Source organism: Bufo gargarizans, chromosome 2, assembly GCF_014858855.1.
Source record: "Bufo gargarizans isolate SCDJY-AF-19 chromosome 2, ASM1485885v1, whole genome shotgun sequence".
Classification (NCBI taxonomy): domain Eukaryota; kingdom Metazoa; phylum Chordata; class Amphibia; order Anura; family Bufonidae; genus Bufo; species Bufo gargarizans.
This window is the reverse complement of record NC_058081.1, coordinates 678,098,064-678,114,475: the sequence shown is the minus strand read 5'-3', so window position 1 is coordinate 678,114,475 and position 16,412 is coordinate 678,098,064. Positions and strand designations below refer to the sequence as shown.

The window sequence follows — 16,412 nt, the reverse complement described above, 5'->3', positions numbered from 1 at the left end:
CTTGGGCACAACTTGGCCATTTTCACTTAGGGGGTACTCACTTTTGTTGCCAGCAGTTTAGACATTAATGGCGGTGTGTTGAGGGGTACACTGATTACTGTACATTGTATCAAAGTGTCAGATCTTCAGTGTTGTCCCATGAAAAGATAGAATAAAATATTTACACAAATGTGATGGGTGGACTGACTTTTGTGAGACACTGAATATTGCTGGAGATTATGTAAAAAATATATAGTCCTCAGCCGTCTTCTCATCCCCATGTATTATTACATGAGCCTGGAACACAGCTACAGGTTTAGGACAGAGATTTAATAACACGCATCTGCAGATTTATATAATAAAACAGTCGTACGTCGCAATTATCACTATTACAAAGGAGGGATTTCAGTCACTTTGCTGATATTACAGTTATCAGTCCGTGTATATCGGGGTCATTGGGTTCCTTTCTGTACCATCTGGGCAAAGCGATTGGTAATGGACAGGGTGGTGTCGATAAAGCGCTCCACGCAGCTGACCAGGCAGCCCTCCGTCCGGGAGTCCAGTTTGGTGCTGGGTTTCTCCATACACTTGTCCCAGCACACGTCCATGAATTTGTGAACCTGGAAAATAAAAATACAGATATTATTCATTAGCAGGACATTATGAAAGACTTTTCCCGCTGGTATCACAAGGCATTTCCTAATGCCAGGAGGCTGGCGAGGCCAGCGACCAGGGGGTCCAAGAAGTCAACAGAGCACTGGAGAAGATTCAATGGCTGGACGTTTGCAGAACTGCGCAGGAAGCAGTTCGGCTTGTTGTGCTACGCTGTTTCTGCAGCTCCCATGTACTGAGCTACTGCTACAGCGGGAGCGCTCTGCTGTTTCCTGGCACGCTGGTGGTCGGGGCTGTGTCTTATCTCGTCTTGGTAATGGGTGGGGTGAGACAACCCCGTCACCTCTCCAGACATTTCTGTTATAACAATTCTGGGCCATCTATTCTTATAGCTCTATGCTGTACCATTCTCCTGTTATTTCTACTCAAATGAACTGTCAGCAGCTTGCAGTAAAAGGTACAGATGGGTGTTACCAGTTGGCGGTGTGTCCCTGCAGTCTGACACCAGCAGCACCTGCTACTGGTAACACCGAGCAGTACCCGGCAATTCATTCATAAACGGCTAGTAGGAGTAACAAAGTAATGGCACAGAATGGAGTCATAAGAAAAGATGCTCCAGAATGGCTATTACATGGGGAATGCAAGTACTTACTAAGACAGACAAGTCCGGAGAGGGGACAGCTCCTCTTTAAAAGGGAACCTGTCACCTGGATTTTGTGTATAGAGCTGAGGACATGGGTTGCCACTAGCACATCCGCAATACCAAGTCCCCATAGCTCTGTGTGCTGTTATTGTGTAAAAAAACAAACAAACAAAAAACAATTTGATACATATGCAAATTAACCTGAGATGAGTCAGGGACAGGGCTCCTCTCTCAGGGACATTTGCATATGTATAAAAACTTCTTTTTTTTACACAATAAAAGCACACAGAGCTATGGGGACTGGATATTGCGGATGTGCTAGCGGCCATCTAGCAACCCATGTCCTCAGCTCTATACACAAAATCCAGGAGACAGGTTCCCTTTAAGTCATATTCTTATCAGTTTGATCAAAATTGACCTATAATGAGTGTTTATGGAGGTCAGGAGATTAGACATAAGGCTTCACATGAGCCGTCGGATGACAGGATTCAAAGAAAACAGAAAATGACAGCTTGCAAAAAGACTGATTTTTAACTCCTGCATCTCAGACACAAGGGAATATTTTTAAGAAAGACCAACTGAAAAAATGATTTGTAGCCCAAAATGAAATCATAAAAATGCCCCTGATGCTGTCCATAGCCTTTAAAAGGGGTATTCCCATCTGGGACATGGCTGGCATATCCTAGCAATCAGATAAGTGTAGGTCTTATGTAAAGATAAGGGCCAGCCCCTTTAAAGGGGTTCTCCGGGCTTCTACTAATCCTCAGGATAGGTAATCGATATCAGATTGGTAGGGGCCTGACACCCGGTGCCCCCACTTATCACCCGTATGAGGAGACTGCGCAGGTGCCCCCACCCTGCTCTCTCCCTGTCCGCTGCTGCATTGTATGGTCTTTGCCATAGAAGAGGAAGAGAGAAGGTCCATGCATGGGCACTGCGTGCACCGTCTCCTCATACTGCTGATAGGTGGGGGCCCCTCCGATCTGATACTGAGGACAGGTCATCAATAGTAAGAGCCCAGACAATCCCTTTAATCCACCCCTGACCATGGCGGGCACCTCATACCACTGCGGGGCATCTGGGTAATATTTGTAATGAAGATCCATCAATCAGTATTTAGTTTTCAGCCATGTCTGGCCAATTCCGTCCACAGCTCTGGTAACCCACGTGTGTGCCTGTGCCCTCACCTGAGCCGTAAACTGCGCCTTCTGCTGCTCCACGGCCAGCATCCTCTGCAGCTCCGCCGTCTCCGCAGGACTGGCGCCCACACCGGACAAGTCAAGATCCGAATCAAAGTCCGCCATGCCGACAATTACCACGACCTTCAGCTGCCGCCACCGACCCTCCGTGCGACTGACCCTTCACTGCCTGTTTCAAACTGCGCTCTGATTGGCTGAGCCCAAAGCCCAGAACGAGGCGTGAAACGGTGCAGTGTCCCACCAAAGGGCAGCGATTCTCTCTCCTGATTGGCTGCTTGTTTTATGTGGGTGGTCTTTACTGCAAAAGCTTGAGTGAGCAGTGCCCCGTCACTTTTTTTTTTTTTTTTTTACAGCGGTGATGTAACTCTCCGTGTACCAGACTAATAAAGTTAATGCAGACATTCTAGAATGATAAAGTTTTGTTGATACAGATTACAGACCTGTTTTGTTTCACTTCCTGGTCGCAGTGTGTGACCTTGGTTGGGTGTCGGGCAAGATGGCGGCTTTGGTGAAAGTGGGAGCTCTGTGCAGGGCAGGCAGAGGTGAGGCCGGGTCTGGGTGCCCTGTAATGTTATATACGCCTGGGTGTAGCTTATTACAGACGGGGCGGGTTTTTTATTTCAATGTTTATCGCAATCTTTATTGCATATAACAATAGACAGATTTGACAGCTCTTCTGGTGGTTATCTTGGTTGTCACCCAGCGTTTCATTGGGTAGGATTGGATGTTGCTATGTGTGTATACGCGTATATGGATTTAGAATGGCTGCTGGCTGTTTTGTTTTTCACTGGAAAAATGCTCTTTTAACCCCTTCAGGACCCTGCCATTTTTCACCTTTCTGCCCTCGCCATTTTTTTTTTACAAATCTGACATCTGTAACTTTATGTGTTTATAACTTTAAAACGCTTTTACTTATCCAGGCCATTCTGAGACTGTTTTCTCGTCACGTATTGTACTTCATGAAAGTGGTAAAATTGAGTTAAATTTTTTTTATTTTTATTTATAAAAAAAATGCCAAATTTCAATTTCTCTACTTTTATGAAAGTTTAGAAGTAAATCTTGAATTTTTTTTAAAAAAATCCAAAACCCACTTTTTAAGGACCAGTTGAGGTCTGAAGTCACTTTGTGAGGCTTATATAATAGAAACCACCCAAAAATGACCCCATTTTACAAACTACACCCCTCAAGGTATTCAAAACTGATTTTACAAACTTTGTTAACCCTTAAGGTGTTCCATAAGAATTAATGGAAAAATAGAGAGAGGATTTCAAAATTTCACTTTTTTGGCAGATTTTCCATTTGAATCCATTTTTTTCCAGTTACAAAGCAAGGGTTAACAGCCAAACAAAACTCAATATTTATTGCCATGATTCTGTAGTTTACAGAAACACCTCATATGTGGTCGTAAACTGCTGTACCGCCACACAGCGGGGCGCAGAAGGAAAGGAGCGCCATATGGTTTTTGGAAAGCAGATTTCACTGGGATAATTTTAAGCTGCCATGTCACATTTGAAGCCCCCCTGATTTACCCCTAGAGTAGAAACTCTAAAAAAGTGACCACATTTTAGAAACTACACCCCTCAAGGTATACAAAACTGATTTTTACAAACTTTGTTAACCCTTTAGGTGTTCCAAAAGAATTGATGGAAAATAGAGATGAAATTTCTGAATTTCACTTTTTTGGCAGATTTTCCATTTTAATACATTTTTTCCAGTTACAAAATGGGTTAACAGCCAAACAAAACTCAATATTTATGGCCCTGAATCTGTAGTTTACAGAAACGCCCATATGTGGTCGTAAACTGCTGTACGGGCACACGGCAGGGCGCAGAAGGAAAGGAATCCCATACGGTTTTTGGAAGGCAGATTTTTCTGGACTAGTTTTTTGACACCATGTCCAATTTAAAGCCCCCCTGATGTACCCCTACAGTAGAAACTCCAAAAAAGTGACCCTATTTTGGAAACTACGGGATAAGGTGGCAGTTTTGTTGGTACTATTTTAGGGTACAGATGATTTTTTTTGGTTGCTCTATATTACACTTTTTGTGAGGCAAGGTAACAAGAAATAGCTGTTTTGGCACCGTTTTTATTTTTTGTTATTTACAATATTTATCTGACAGGTTAGATCATGTGGTATTTTTATAGAGCACGTTGTCACGGACGCGACAATACCAAATTTTTTTTTTTTAGTGTCTCCACATTCTGAAAGACGTAGTTTTATTTATTTTTTGGGCGCGGCTGTCTTGTGTAGGGGCTCCTTTTTTTTATTTTATTTTTTATGAGATGACGGTTTGATTGATACTATTATAGGGTGCATATGACTTTTTGATCACTTGCTATTACACTTTTTGTGATGTAAGGTGACAAAAAAATTGGGTTTTTTTACACCGTTTTTATTCTTTTTTTTTTTTTTACGATGGTCACCTGAGGGGTTAGGTCATGTGGTATTTTTATAGAGCTAGTTGTTACGGACACTGCAATACCTAATACGTATACTTTTTTTTTATTTACTTAAGTTTTACCCAATAGCAGCATTTTTTAAACCAAAAAAACTGTAGATTCTGAGCCATAGTTTTTTTTATTTTTTGGGTGATTGTCTTAGGTAGGGGCCTAATTTTTACGGGATGAGGTGACGGTTAGAATGGTACTATTTTGGGGGGTATAAGCCTTTTTGGTGCACTTTTTGTGATGTAAAGTGACCAAAAATGGTTTATTTAGCACAGTTTTTATTTTTTGACCTTGTTCACCTGAGGGGTTAGGTCATGTGTTAGTTTTATAGAGCCAGTCGATATGGACGCGGCGATACCTAATATGTGTACTTTTCTTTTCTTCCTCTATTTTTAACAATTTTAGTTTCCCTTTATTTTGGCAAAAGGATATATATTTTTTCATTTTTTTCTTAAAACGTTGCATTTTTTGGGGGAAAACTTTATTTTTATAACTTTATTTTTTGTCCCACTCTAGGACTTCAACTTTTGGGGGTCTAATCCCCTTTACAATGCATTCCAATACTTCTGTATTGGAATGCATTGGCTGTATGAGTAATACTGTGTGTATTACTCATTAGATTCCTGCCTGTGAGATCCAGGGGGCTGGATCTCAAAGGCTGTTCACCGGAAGGCAGCACCGATGCCTAAGGAAGGCATCGCGCTGCCTTCCATGCCATTGGGTCCCCGTCACAGCAGCACGGGGTCCCGATGGCAGCTCTGATAACCGTGAGGACATTGCACATCAAGGGTTAATGCATCGGTGATTTCACTGATGCCGACACATGCAGCAGGGGCCCGACTATCAGTGACCCCTGCCGCAGATCGGGTGGGTGCAGGATATGTATGGTGCTGGTCCTTATATCGCTGACATCTGTGCCGTACATGTACGACGCGGGTCCTCTACGGGTTAAGGTTGTCACTAAGTTTTTAGTTTTTTTTTTTTAACCTTTGATACGTCTGATTAGTGGTTTGTCAGTGCTGAGACCTACGCTGATCTCTACAATGATGACAGGAATCGCATTTTTCCTAAAATGGCGGCTGCACGTGTGAGGACATGGAGCAAGGGAGTCTGGGAAGGCGGGATCACCCTGATTGACATGCATGCAGCCAGCCCTATGATGTCACAGCCCTATAAATACGGCGGCCATCTTAGATTCAGATATTTTGCAGCGTTCTGAGTGCAGGGACAGACATGAGAAGGCGCTAGGGACAGCAATTGGAAAAACCTCATTGTCAAAAGAAAAACTGAAAAAACAATTTATAAGTGCAGGGAAAGGATAGGGAGGAATCATTTCACAGCATCTTAGTGCAGGGAGAGATGTCAGAAGGCGCTAGGGACAGTGCTAGAAAAGCGATTTACAAGTGCAGGGAAAGATTATTTGGGGATCCAAATAGCCATTATACAGCTCTGTCATTCCAGCAATTTGTTCTTGTTATTGGGGTGCAAGTGCTAGGTTGAAAAGCCTTTAGTGGCCTATTTTAGTACAAAAAGAGAAATATATACGTACTTCATTGTTGCAGTTATTTGTGGCCAAAGCGTTTAGTGGCCTATTTATGTAAAGAAAGAAAAATATATTCTCAGTTCACTTCTGCAGTTATATCTGGTGATAGTGTTTATTGGCCTATTTCAGTACAGAAAGAAAAATATATATGCACTTCACCTTTGCTGTTATTTGCGCTGAAAGAGTTTAGTGACGTATGCCGGTGGAAAAACGAAATATATTCAGCGTTCACTGTTGCAGTGATATGTGTTAATATCTTTAGTGATGTATCTCGTTTGAAAAACATTTATTCAGCGCTGCAGTAATATTTGTGGTGAAATCTTTACTGAGGTATTTTGGTAGATAAGGGTACTTTCACACTAGTGTTAAAGTTTTCCGGTATTGCGTTCCGTCCTAGGGGCTCAATACCAGAAAAGAACTGATCAGTTTTGTCCCAATGCATTCTGAATGGAGATCAATCCGTTCAGGATACATCAGGAGGTCTTCAGTTCAGTCACTGTACGGTTTTTGGATGGAGAAAATACCGCAGTATGCTGCATTTTTTTCTCCGGCAAAATTCCGGAACACTTGCTTGAATGCTGGATTCTGCATTCATTTCCATAGAAATGTATTAATGCCGGACCTTTTAATGCAGACCTTTTAAAAATGTGAAAAATAATAAATACCAGATCCGTTTTTACGGATGACACCAGAAAAACGGATCCGGTATTGCAATGCATTTGTCGGACTGATTCAGCATTCAGCGCAGCAGTAATATTTGAGGAGAAATCTTTACTGACATATTTCTACAGAAAACGAAAAATGTATTTGGCGTGAATGATATCATTCCAATGCTTCTTGTCCTGGAATAGATGCTGGAAAATCTGGCTGGTCAGCGGACTGGAGACGTGGCGCCTACATCTCACGGCCACATGAGCTCTGTGGGGGCTGAACTGGAAGAGGAGGAGGACATTGGAGCACAGACAATCTGTAGCGAAATGGGTGGTTTTTTTACACAGGGGACAGGAGAGGAGGAGCAGCCAAAGGAGCTACAGGCCGATGAGGAAGACGAGGCAGAGGACCCAGACACACCGCGGCAGTATGCAGTGGAGATGGAGGCAGGGAGTCCCTCCGAGTCACTTGCACAAATGGCCCGCTGCATGCTCACTTGCTTGTGTAGTGACAGCAGAATTTTTACCATTTGGCAGAGGGATGACTTCTGGCTCTTCACTTTGTTGGACCCTCGCTACCGGTCCAAAATGGGGCCTTTTTTAAACCCACTGAGAGGGAGGACAAACTAACCTACTACAGAGACATCCTATGTAGTCAGTTGGCCGCTGCCTATCTGCGCCATCGTCCTCTGCGTTCATGTTCCTTTGCCATGGCTGCAGGGTTGGGAGGGGGGGGGAGCAGTTCCAGCTCCATCAGCAACAACTTGAGTCTAGAGTCGCTGATGAGCAGCTTTCTTCACCCGCGTAGTGAAGAAACTACTCACCAGCAGCTGCTGGAGGCTGGGGGACCTCGAATGGAGTGGCCTGCTCTTTCTCCAGACCTAAATCCCATTGAAAACCTATGGGATCAGCTGAGTGGCCGTGTAGAGGCTCGTAACTCTGTACCCCAGAACCTCAATGAGGGCTGCTCTTCAAGAAGAGTAGGATGCCATGCCTCAGCAGACAATAAGTTGACTTGTGAACAGCAGGAGACGTGGTTGTCAAGCAGTAATTGATTCTCAAGGCCACATGAAAAGTTATTGAGACAGTGACATTTTTGTGGGGGTATACCCACCACTGGTGTTGGCTTTTGTTTCAGTAGATTGAGATGAGGAAATCACCATTGCTGCTTCTACTTAAATGCCCGACAGTAGCCAGAACTTTTTTTGTTTTCCATAAATTACACCCGAAAGCCAAATATTCCTAACTTTTTGTGAGTAGTATGTGTGTGTATGTATGTATGTGTGTGTGTGTGTGTGTGTGTGTGTGTGTGTATATATGTATGTATATATATATCCAGCAGACAAAGCCACCGCAGTTGTAAAGTGATGACATATGTCAGTGGGATGCTACTTTTCATCATGTTTGTTCCTTTAGTTATAAGACTGTTTTGTGTTATGTTATATTAATATTTCTTCTGTATTTTTTCCAATTTCAGCTTTTCCCTTTAGTAAATCTTTGCTGATAAGACCGGCAGTGTTTTTGCCACAAGACAGAACTTCATTACAAGCAGCCCCAGTCCAAGTGTCCCAAAGTCGTCATGGTAAAAAGGCTCTAACAGTTTTGCATCTCTAATAGAAATGTTATAGTTTACATGATGCCATCTCCATGCAGAATCCCAGAGCTGTAAGACCACCCTGCCAACCCATTTTCCATAAGTACCTATCACAGGAAGCTGAGATCTGTAATGCTGTTTGCAGATGCCCGGAGTTGCTTTAGGATTTACTAATCCTGTAGATGGCGTAAGCTTAGACCGCCTGTCTAGTCCTGCACCAGATATATCACAGGGGCTCAGGCTGGATGATAGATGTGGTGCGGGGAGAGACACTTCTGTCTAGCTGTATACTAGGAGCGGACTGGGAACTTAAAGTGGCCCTGGAAAAAACCTAAAAGTTGCTCCTTGTTGTACCAGGTCCAAATTGATGGAAGACGGGACAACACAACTAGATGGAGTCAATTATACCGTAGTGCAGCAAAAAATAACTTCCAAGTAGATACCATAGTGCAGCACAACATACTACCCCAAAGGCTGTCCCTCTGTGGTGGCCATCCATAGCTACCACGCTCTGTCCTTCTCCTCTAATTGTCTCTAATTAAGATATGGATCAGGGGGCTTAGGACGTGAGATGCGGGCCACAGCACTAAGCCAGCCCTACCATTGGTATGCAGCCTGGACTTCCCCTTAGTAATGACCCCCATAGTGCCCCCAGTAGTATGCAGCCCAAGCGGCCAAGGAAAGAAGAAAAACATAAAATAGCAGAGTCCTGTTCCAAGTCACTATCTCCGGTGCAGCCCACAGGCCTCATCCAGCCTGCAGCCTGAGATACCATTTGTAAATTGCCTGGTATAGTAACCTGTGGCCTACGAGCGTGAACAGTAGGGCAGGGAGCTATAGGCTCCATGCCCCACCTCAGTGTTCAGCTGTAACTATCCTGAGGATAGCCATAGAACTGAATTCAGGAGGGAATGTTTGTTCTCCAGCCGGGTACATGAGTACATGATGCTCCCAGTGTTAATTAATGATGAGAGCATCAGATCATTATGTACCCGGCCAGCAGTACTGAAGATGAGTTGGGTGGCCCCCTGAACATCGGCCTACTGGGAAATTTCCCTGTAGGGTCTACAGTCTACAGGGTCTGCCCCTACTCAATACCAACTATTGGGTGGCTTAGTTTGAGATAGACCTTTGTCAGTGTGGCACATAATGGCTCATCCTAGGCCTTGCCCTCTTCCTTGCAAAGCTCCTACCCTTTATACAAAGCCCTGTCCCCTCGTCAAGCAAGTCGGAAAAAAATGTAGAAACTCTAGTTGCACCAGTATGTGCCACTTAGACTGATTCTAGAGTTTTTTGCGTTCTTTGGCTGGTTCATATCACGTTTTCCCATCTGTTTAACGTATACAAAAAACTATACATTAATTGGATGCCTCAGACTGATGCCATACAGTGGCATCTGTTCACCATAGAGTTCCATTTTAAAAAAAAACAAAAAAAAGTATACTTATTTATTTTATTTATGAGAACGCAGTGTGCTGTGTTTTTGTATCCTTGTTTTCTAATGTATTCGTCAGACATAGAATGTCACGTGAACCCAGTCATTTCAGAGTTTTTATGTAGCCATATATACAGCAAAAACGGTACAAACCACATGGTATAAGAACACAAAAAAAGAAGCTTTAGCAGTCCGTGGGCCTGGAACATGGAAGGATTGTTCAGATTGCTGCTCTCCAGGGTTAAGACGGGGCACGATTTTCCGGTGTTCTTTGACCAAGAGCTATTCGATCATCAAGCAGGGCGAGGTCAGGGTGCGCACTACTGTGTGCCATTAGTATTTCTGCTGCATCCTCCCCCATCTCTATACAAGTGGTTTCTCCATATTTTACTTAGAAAATTAGTAGAACGCGTGATTTCACATAAAGGGAGTGTCTAGGACACTTCATCTCCATTTAACGTGACCGTGGACGAGCTGCAGTACCAGACACAGCCTATGGGCAGATGTGGCGCTCTTTTAGGGGGAACAAGACAACTTTTGTTACCTACTTCTGGAAGTCCATTTAAAGTGTACCTGTTGTTTTAAAAACTTCTGATGCATAGTGACACATCAAAGGGGGCAGCAGTCTGAGTGCTGGAACCCCCCACTGATGCCTGAATGAGGAGATGGAAGTGCTCACACAGAGGATGGGGATGCGCTCGGTTCCATCTGAAGCGGTAAGGCTGCATGTGATCACTTCTATCACCTTGTTTTAGCGATTGGTGGAGGACCCCCACCAAATCAAAACCTCTGACACGTCACTATGACATACTAGATTTGTACAAGTACGCTTCACAGCCATTGCACACCTTTGGCTTGCCAAGGTGAACCTAGTGTTTGCAACCAAATCACTATGATTGGCGTCCTGTAGGAGCAGGGGTTCTCAAGGATTAGCCTGCTTGGCAGTATTCTGTAATATCCAGCAGCACACCTGTCCTTATGTCGCCTCTGGTATTGCAGCTCAGTTCCTTTAAGGCCCCTTGCACACCAACGTTGTGCATTGGGGACCGCAATTTGCAGTCCCCAATGCATGGGCAACGTTCGTGCGGCGGCCGGGACGGATCGAGACCCATTCAACTTGAATGGGTCCGTGATCTGTCCGTAGCGAAAAAATATAGATCAAGTTCCGATCCGTGCTTCCGTTCCGCATCTCCGTGATTGCGGACCCTTTCAAGTAAATGGGTCCGCATCCGTGATGCGGAGTGCACACGGGCCAGTGCCCGTGTATTGCGGACCCGCCATATGCGGACCGCAATACAGCCACGGGCACACAACGTTCGTGTGCAAGAGGCCTAAAGGGGTTGTCTGAGTCTTTTATTCTGGTGAGCTATCCTTTGGATGGGTCATCAGTATCTGATCAGCAGGGGGTCTGACACCCAGAGCCCCCCGCTGATTATCTGTTTAGTCCAGTGTCGTCACTGGCCCAGGGTCAGTTGAGAAAAGGCCGAGAGCCGCTGCCTTCTTAAACAGCTAATCGGCGGGGGTCCCAGGTGTGGGAAAAGTCTTGGAGAAACCCCATTAAAACAAATGTGGCTAAGCTTTAATACCCTACTCAGACTGTAAACAAGGGTGCAGCTTTTATTTGTTTTCCAAGAAGAAAGCAGGCATGTTTTCTAATCATGAACAACCCCATGAATTAATTTGGGAGGGCTAGTAGATCAATACAGTCTAGAGAATAATTTTTTTAAGTGATCAAATTATTATTATTTTTTTAAAGCCTCCTCCAAAGCAGCCTCCCTCCACTGGACTGCCGAGCGAGCAGTGAGCGTGGTTCTCCTAGGCCTTCTACCCGCAGCTTATCTGTATCCTGGAGCTGCGGTGGACTATTCACTGGCGGCAGCCCTCACCCTGCACGGACACTGGTAAGAATGACTGATCAGAGCTTCTGTGCATGCGCCGTTCTAGCTTTAGCTTATCAATATGTACTTGTTCAATCTATTCACTGACATGTGCAGAGATCTTCATCTTACTGTCTTAATAAATGGCATTGGCCACCAACAACAGCTTGACCAGATTGGGGGTTACTAGTTATCCATTGCCCCCGCCATGCATGGTCAGCTTCAGGCCCCTTTCACACGGGCGAGTATTCCGCGCGGATGCGATGCGTGAGTTGAACGCATTGCACCCGTACTGAATCCCGACCCGTTCATTTCTATGGGGCTGTTCACATGACCGGTGATTTTCACGCATCACTTGTGCGTTGCATGAAAATCGCAGCATGCTCTATTTTGTGCGTTTTTCACGTAACGCAGGCCCCATAGAAATGAATAGGGTTGCATGAAAATCGCAAGCAAGCGCGGATGCGGTGCGACTTTCACGCACGGTTGCTAGGAGGCGATCGGGATGGAGACCCGATCATTATTATTTTCCCTTATAACATGGTGTTAAGGGAAAATAATAGCATTCTGAATACATAGTACAATAGCGCTGGAGGGGTTAAAAATTGTTAAAAAAATAATAATTTAACTCGCCTTAATCCACTTGATCGCGCAGCCGGCATCTCTTCTGTCTGTCTTCTGTGCTGTGTGGAGGAACAGGACCTGTGGTGATGTCACTCCGGTCATCACCTGATCCATCACCATGGTAAAAGATCATGTGATGGATCATGTGATGACCGGAGTGATGTCACCACAGGTCCTGTTCCTACACAGCTAAGATGAAGACAGAAGGAGATGCCGGCTTCGCGATCAAGTGGATTAAGGTGAGTTTAATTATTATTATTATTTTTGTAACCCCTCCAGCCCTATTGTACTATGCATTCTGTATTCAGAATGCTATTATTTTCCCTTATAACCATGTTATAAGGGAAAATAATACAATCTACAGAACACTGATCCCAAGCCCGAACTTCTGTGAAGAACTTCGGGTTTGCGTATCAAACACGCGTGATTTTTCTCACGCGCGTGCAAAACGCATTATGTTTTGCACTCGTGCAGAAAAATCGCGCGTGTTCCCGCAACGCACCCGCACATTTTCCCGCAACGCCTGTGTGACAGAGGCCTTAGACCTGTGTGATCCAGAGGAACGGAAAGCAAAACCCTCAGGCCATACATCTATACAGCCCTAGTTTATGGCAGCAGCATCATAAGCAATGCTAGAAATATATATTAAACCCCTGTAGGACCGAGTGTTCTTCGCGACGCAGTCCCTCTTCTGAAAAGAGTTAATAGAGAGTTAAGTCCCTCTTCTAAAAAGTTACTTTATGTGGTAATAATTGTGGAATGCTTTCACATATCTAAGCCATGCTGAGATTTTTTTTCTCTGAGACTTTGTGCAAAAACGCTTCCGTTACAATAATACAACCGCATGGATCCACCATGAACGGATCCGGTTGTATTATGTCTTCTATAGCCATGACGGATCCGTCATGAACACCATTTGAAAGTCAATGGGGGATGGATCTGTTTTCTATTGTGTCAGAGAAAACAGATCCGTCCCCATTGACTTACATTGTGTGTCAGGACCGATCCGTCTTGCTTCGCACCACATCGCGGATAGAAAAACCCTGCTTGCAGCGTTATTCTGTCTGCGATGGGAGCGCAACCAAACGGAACAGAATGAATTTTGGTGCATTCCATTTCATTCAGTTCAGTTTTGTTCCCATTGACAATGAATCTCAATAGCAGAATTGAAAACGCTAGTGTGAAAGTAGCCTCAACGTGATTACAGTGCTCTAACGTCTTATTATTTTTTTGCACTGTAAAAAATTACAAATTTATATTTTGTTGCCATATTCTAAGAACCATAACTTTATTTTTTTATTTTTATGTTGACAGAGCTCTGTGAGGATTTTTGTTTTTGTGGGACAGGCTGTAGTTTTTATTGATACGTGGCTTTCTGATTGCTTTTCTTATTACCTTTTTCGGGAGGTGAGGAAGAAAACACCGCTCTTCTGTCAGTTCTGTAAACAATGTGATGACACGATTATGACAACACATTTCTATAGTTTTTTTATTTTAATGTTTTTGTATCATAAAGACCCTTCTAAGCATTTGTTTGTGTGCGTCACCAAATTCTAAGACCCATGTTTATACTCCCACCGAAGTACTTATTTTATGTTTGGTATGTTGTAGTTTTATTGTTGTTATTTATGGGTGCATACCGTATTTCCTTGATCACTTTTAATATAATTTTTGGTGAGGTGACTGAAAAAATGGCATTTCCTATATTTTTCTGTATTCTGTTCATTCTGGGGGATAAGTCTTGTGGTAATTTTATAGATCTGTTTGTTACAGACACTGAGATAACCAGTTGTCTCAATAATAAATGACTGGATAAGGTGAAAATGGGCGATCTATAGCTCGGCTGCCTAGTGCTTTTAATCAGCGTATCACATAGCGGACTCCTGCATTGCCCTGACTTTCCTAGGCCAGGTGAGGCAGGTCTTATGGTGTAGGTCCCGTGTGTTAGAAGCCACTTTGTTGCTGGTAGATGGGCCTGACACAGTTTTGATGAAAAGTGTGTGCAAAGAGCTTCTGATTTTCCTATAGTAAGTATAGCAGTAATGCAGTTTGCATTTATGCATATTTCCAGTCTTTTGTGTCTTTATACATAAAGTAGTGTGCTGCTGCTTTCACGTCTGCAGACGCCAGTTCTGGCAGAGAATGCTGGGAGTCGGCCAAACGCAAACCACACCGTGCAGCGGTTTCTGGCTGGCCAAATCTCAGCATTTTTGCCAGATCTCTGCCAGACCCCATTATAGTTAGTGGATCCAGCAGGCATTCTGGGAGCTGGAATAGCTGCCGCAGATGCTAAACCAGCCTAAGCCCTTGTTTGTTTTTACATTGCAGCCACGGTGGTGGGCACCTGAACCCCATAGTATACATCATACATCATTTCAAAGTGCCCGTCTAACTGCACTTTGCATCTATATATATATATATATATATACCTATACCTGTACCTGTCGGTATTACACTGACAGTTTGCAAATTATACCCTCCCTTCAGGTCCTCCACTGTGTCACATGTCCAACACTCTGACTCCATCCTAAGTGTGGGCAGGAGGTCAGTTTCTCCGTTCATTCCTATGGGATCCTGGATGTGAGCGGCCTAGGCATGAATCAAGAAACTGACTTCCTATCCACACATAATGCGCAGTGTGAGATGGAGAGTCAGAGTGTCGGCCACGTGACACAGCAGAGGACCATAAGGGAGGGGATGACCCACATATACAAGCAGTAGGATATTCTGTATTTTGGGGGGTGTTGCCATCTGTCTAATCTCTATGTTTTATCTTTGCTTTTAGGGGTCTTGGGCAGGTGCTGACTGACTACGTGCATGGCGATGCGAAAATTAAGCTGGCCAACACCGGACTGCTGGCGCTCTCATCCTTAACGTTTGCTGGTCTTTGCTATTTCAACTACCACGATGTGGGGATCTGCAAAGCAGTTGCAATGCTGTGGAGCCTGTGAGGGCTCTGCAGATGAATGTATATCCGCTCTTGTATTTTATGCTTCCGACGGATAAGACAAGGAGGCGGCAGCAGCGAGAAGATGGATGAAGACATGACAATTTGCTGCCCACAGTACTGTACATGCCGTCCAGATTGGTTTGTACCAGAGCTCCACGTGTGATTCATAAAAGTGCTTAACACAGCCATTTACCGTATTGGATATGTTTTATAATATCCGAAGAGACGCAGGCTATCCGCAATCATCCGGGATTAGTTAATCTACAGTTCATTCTTGCTTAAATTTTGGGTTAACGTGTCACGTATTCCAGTTACTGTGGTTTAATTCTTGATCTGCCAGACTGCTCAGCCTAATTTCACGTCTTCCAGATGGCGAAGGCATCCCAGTCTGGTTATAGAGGTACACTAATCATTATCTCATTTTGCGTTAAAAAAACAAAAAAACATTAAACTGAATGAAGGTCACATGAACGAACAATGACGTTTGTTTAGTGCTTGAAATAAATAAAATACCCCAAAAATGTTGTCTGTATCTTTATTATTTTTTTTGTTTGCATGCAATAGATTGACCTTGACATTATTGGGGTTTTCCGGCAATTTTTTTTTACTGATGATCTATCAGTATTTGATCAGTGGGGGTCCGACACCAGCTGTTTGAGAAGACGTGACCTTCTCTCTGCTCACCCGGCTAATCGCCGTACATTTTATAGCGGCTGTGCTTTGCATCGCAGCCCAGCCCCATTAACCTCCAATGGGCCTGATCTGCGCCTAGTCTAGGTGACCAATAAACATGACATCACCTGTCCTAGGAGAAGCTGGAGAAGACCACAGTGCTACTGTGAGCACCAATGCCTTCTT

The 16,412-nt window shown here is 44.0% G+C and overlaps 2 protein-coding genes across 2 annotated transcripts; one reads left to right on the top strand and one right to left on the bottom strand.

Moving 5' to 3' along the window:
- Positions 1-290: 290 nt before the first annotated feature.
- Positions 291-2,618, bottom strand: TIMM8B (translocase of inner mitochondrial membrane 8 homolog B). Its single transcript, XM_044278466.1, has 2 exons — positions 2,422-2,618; positions 291-599 (listed from the first exon to the last, which is right to left on the bottom strand). The coding sequence occupies exons 1-2, from the start codon at positions 2,536-2,538 to the stop codon at positions 432-434; spliced, it is 285 nt and encodes a 94-aa protein (XP_044134401.1). The 5' UTR covers positions 2,539-2,618; the 3' UTR covers positions 291-431.
- Positions 2,619-2,868: 250 nt separating this feature from the next.
- SDHD (succinate dehydrogenase complex subunit D) lies at positions 2,869-16,075 on the top strand. The gene is made up of 4 exons (XM_044278465.1): positions 2,869-2,975; positions 8,552-8,656; positions 11,860-12,004; positions 15,390-16,075. The coding sequence occupies exons 1-4, from the start codon at positions 2,930-2,932 to the stop codon at positions 15,553-15,555; spliced, it is 462 nt and encodes a 153-aa protein (XP_044134400.1). The 5' UTR covers positions 2,869-2,929; the 3' UTR covers positions 15,556-16,075.
- Positions 16,076-16,412: the final 337 nt, after the last annotated feature.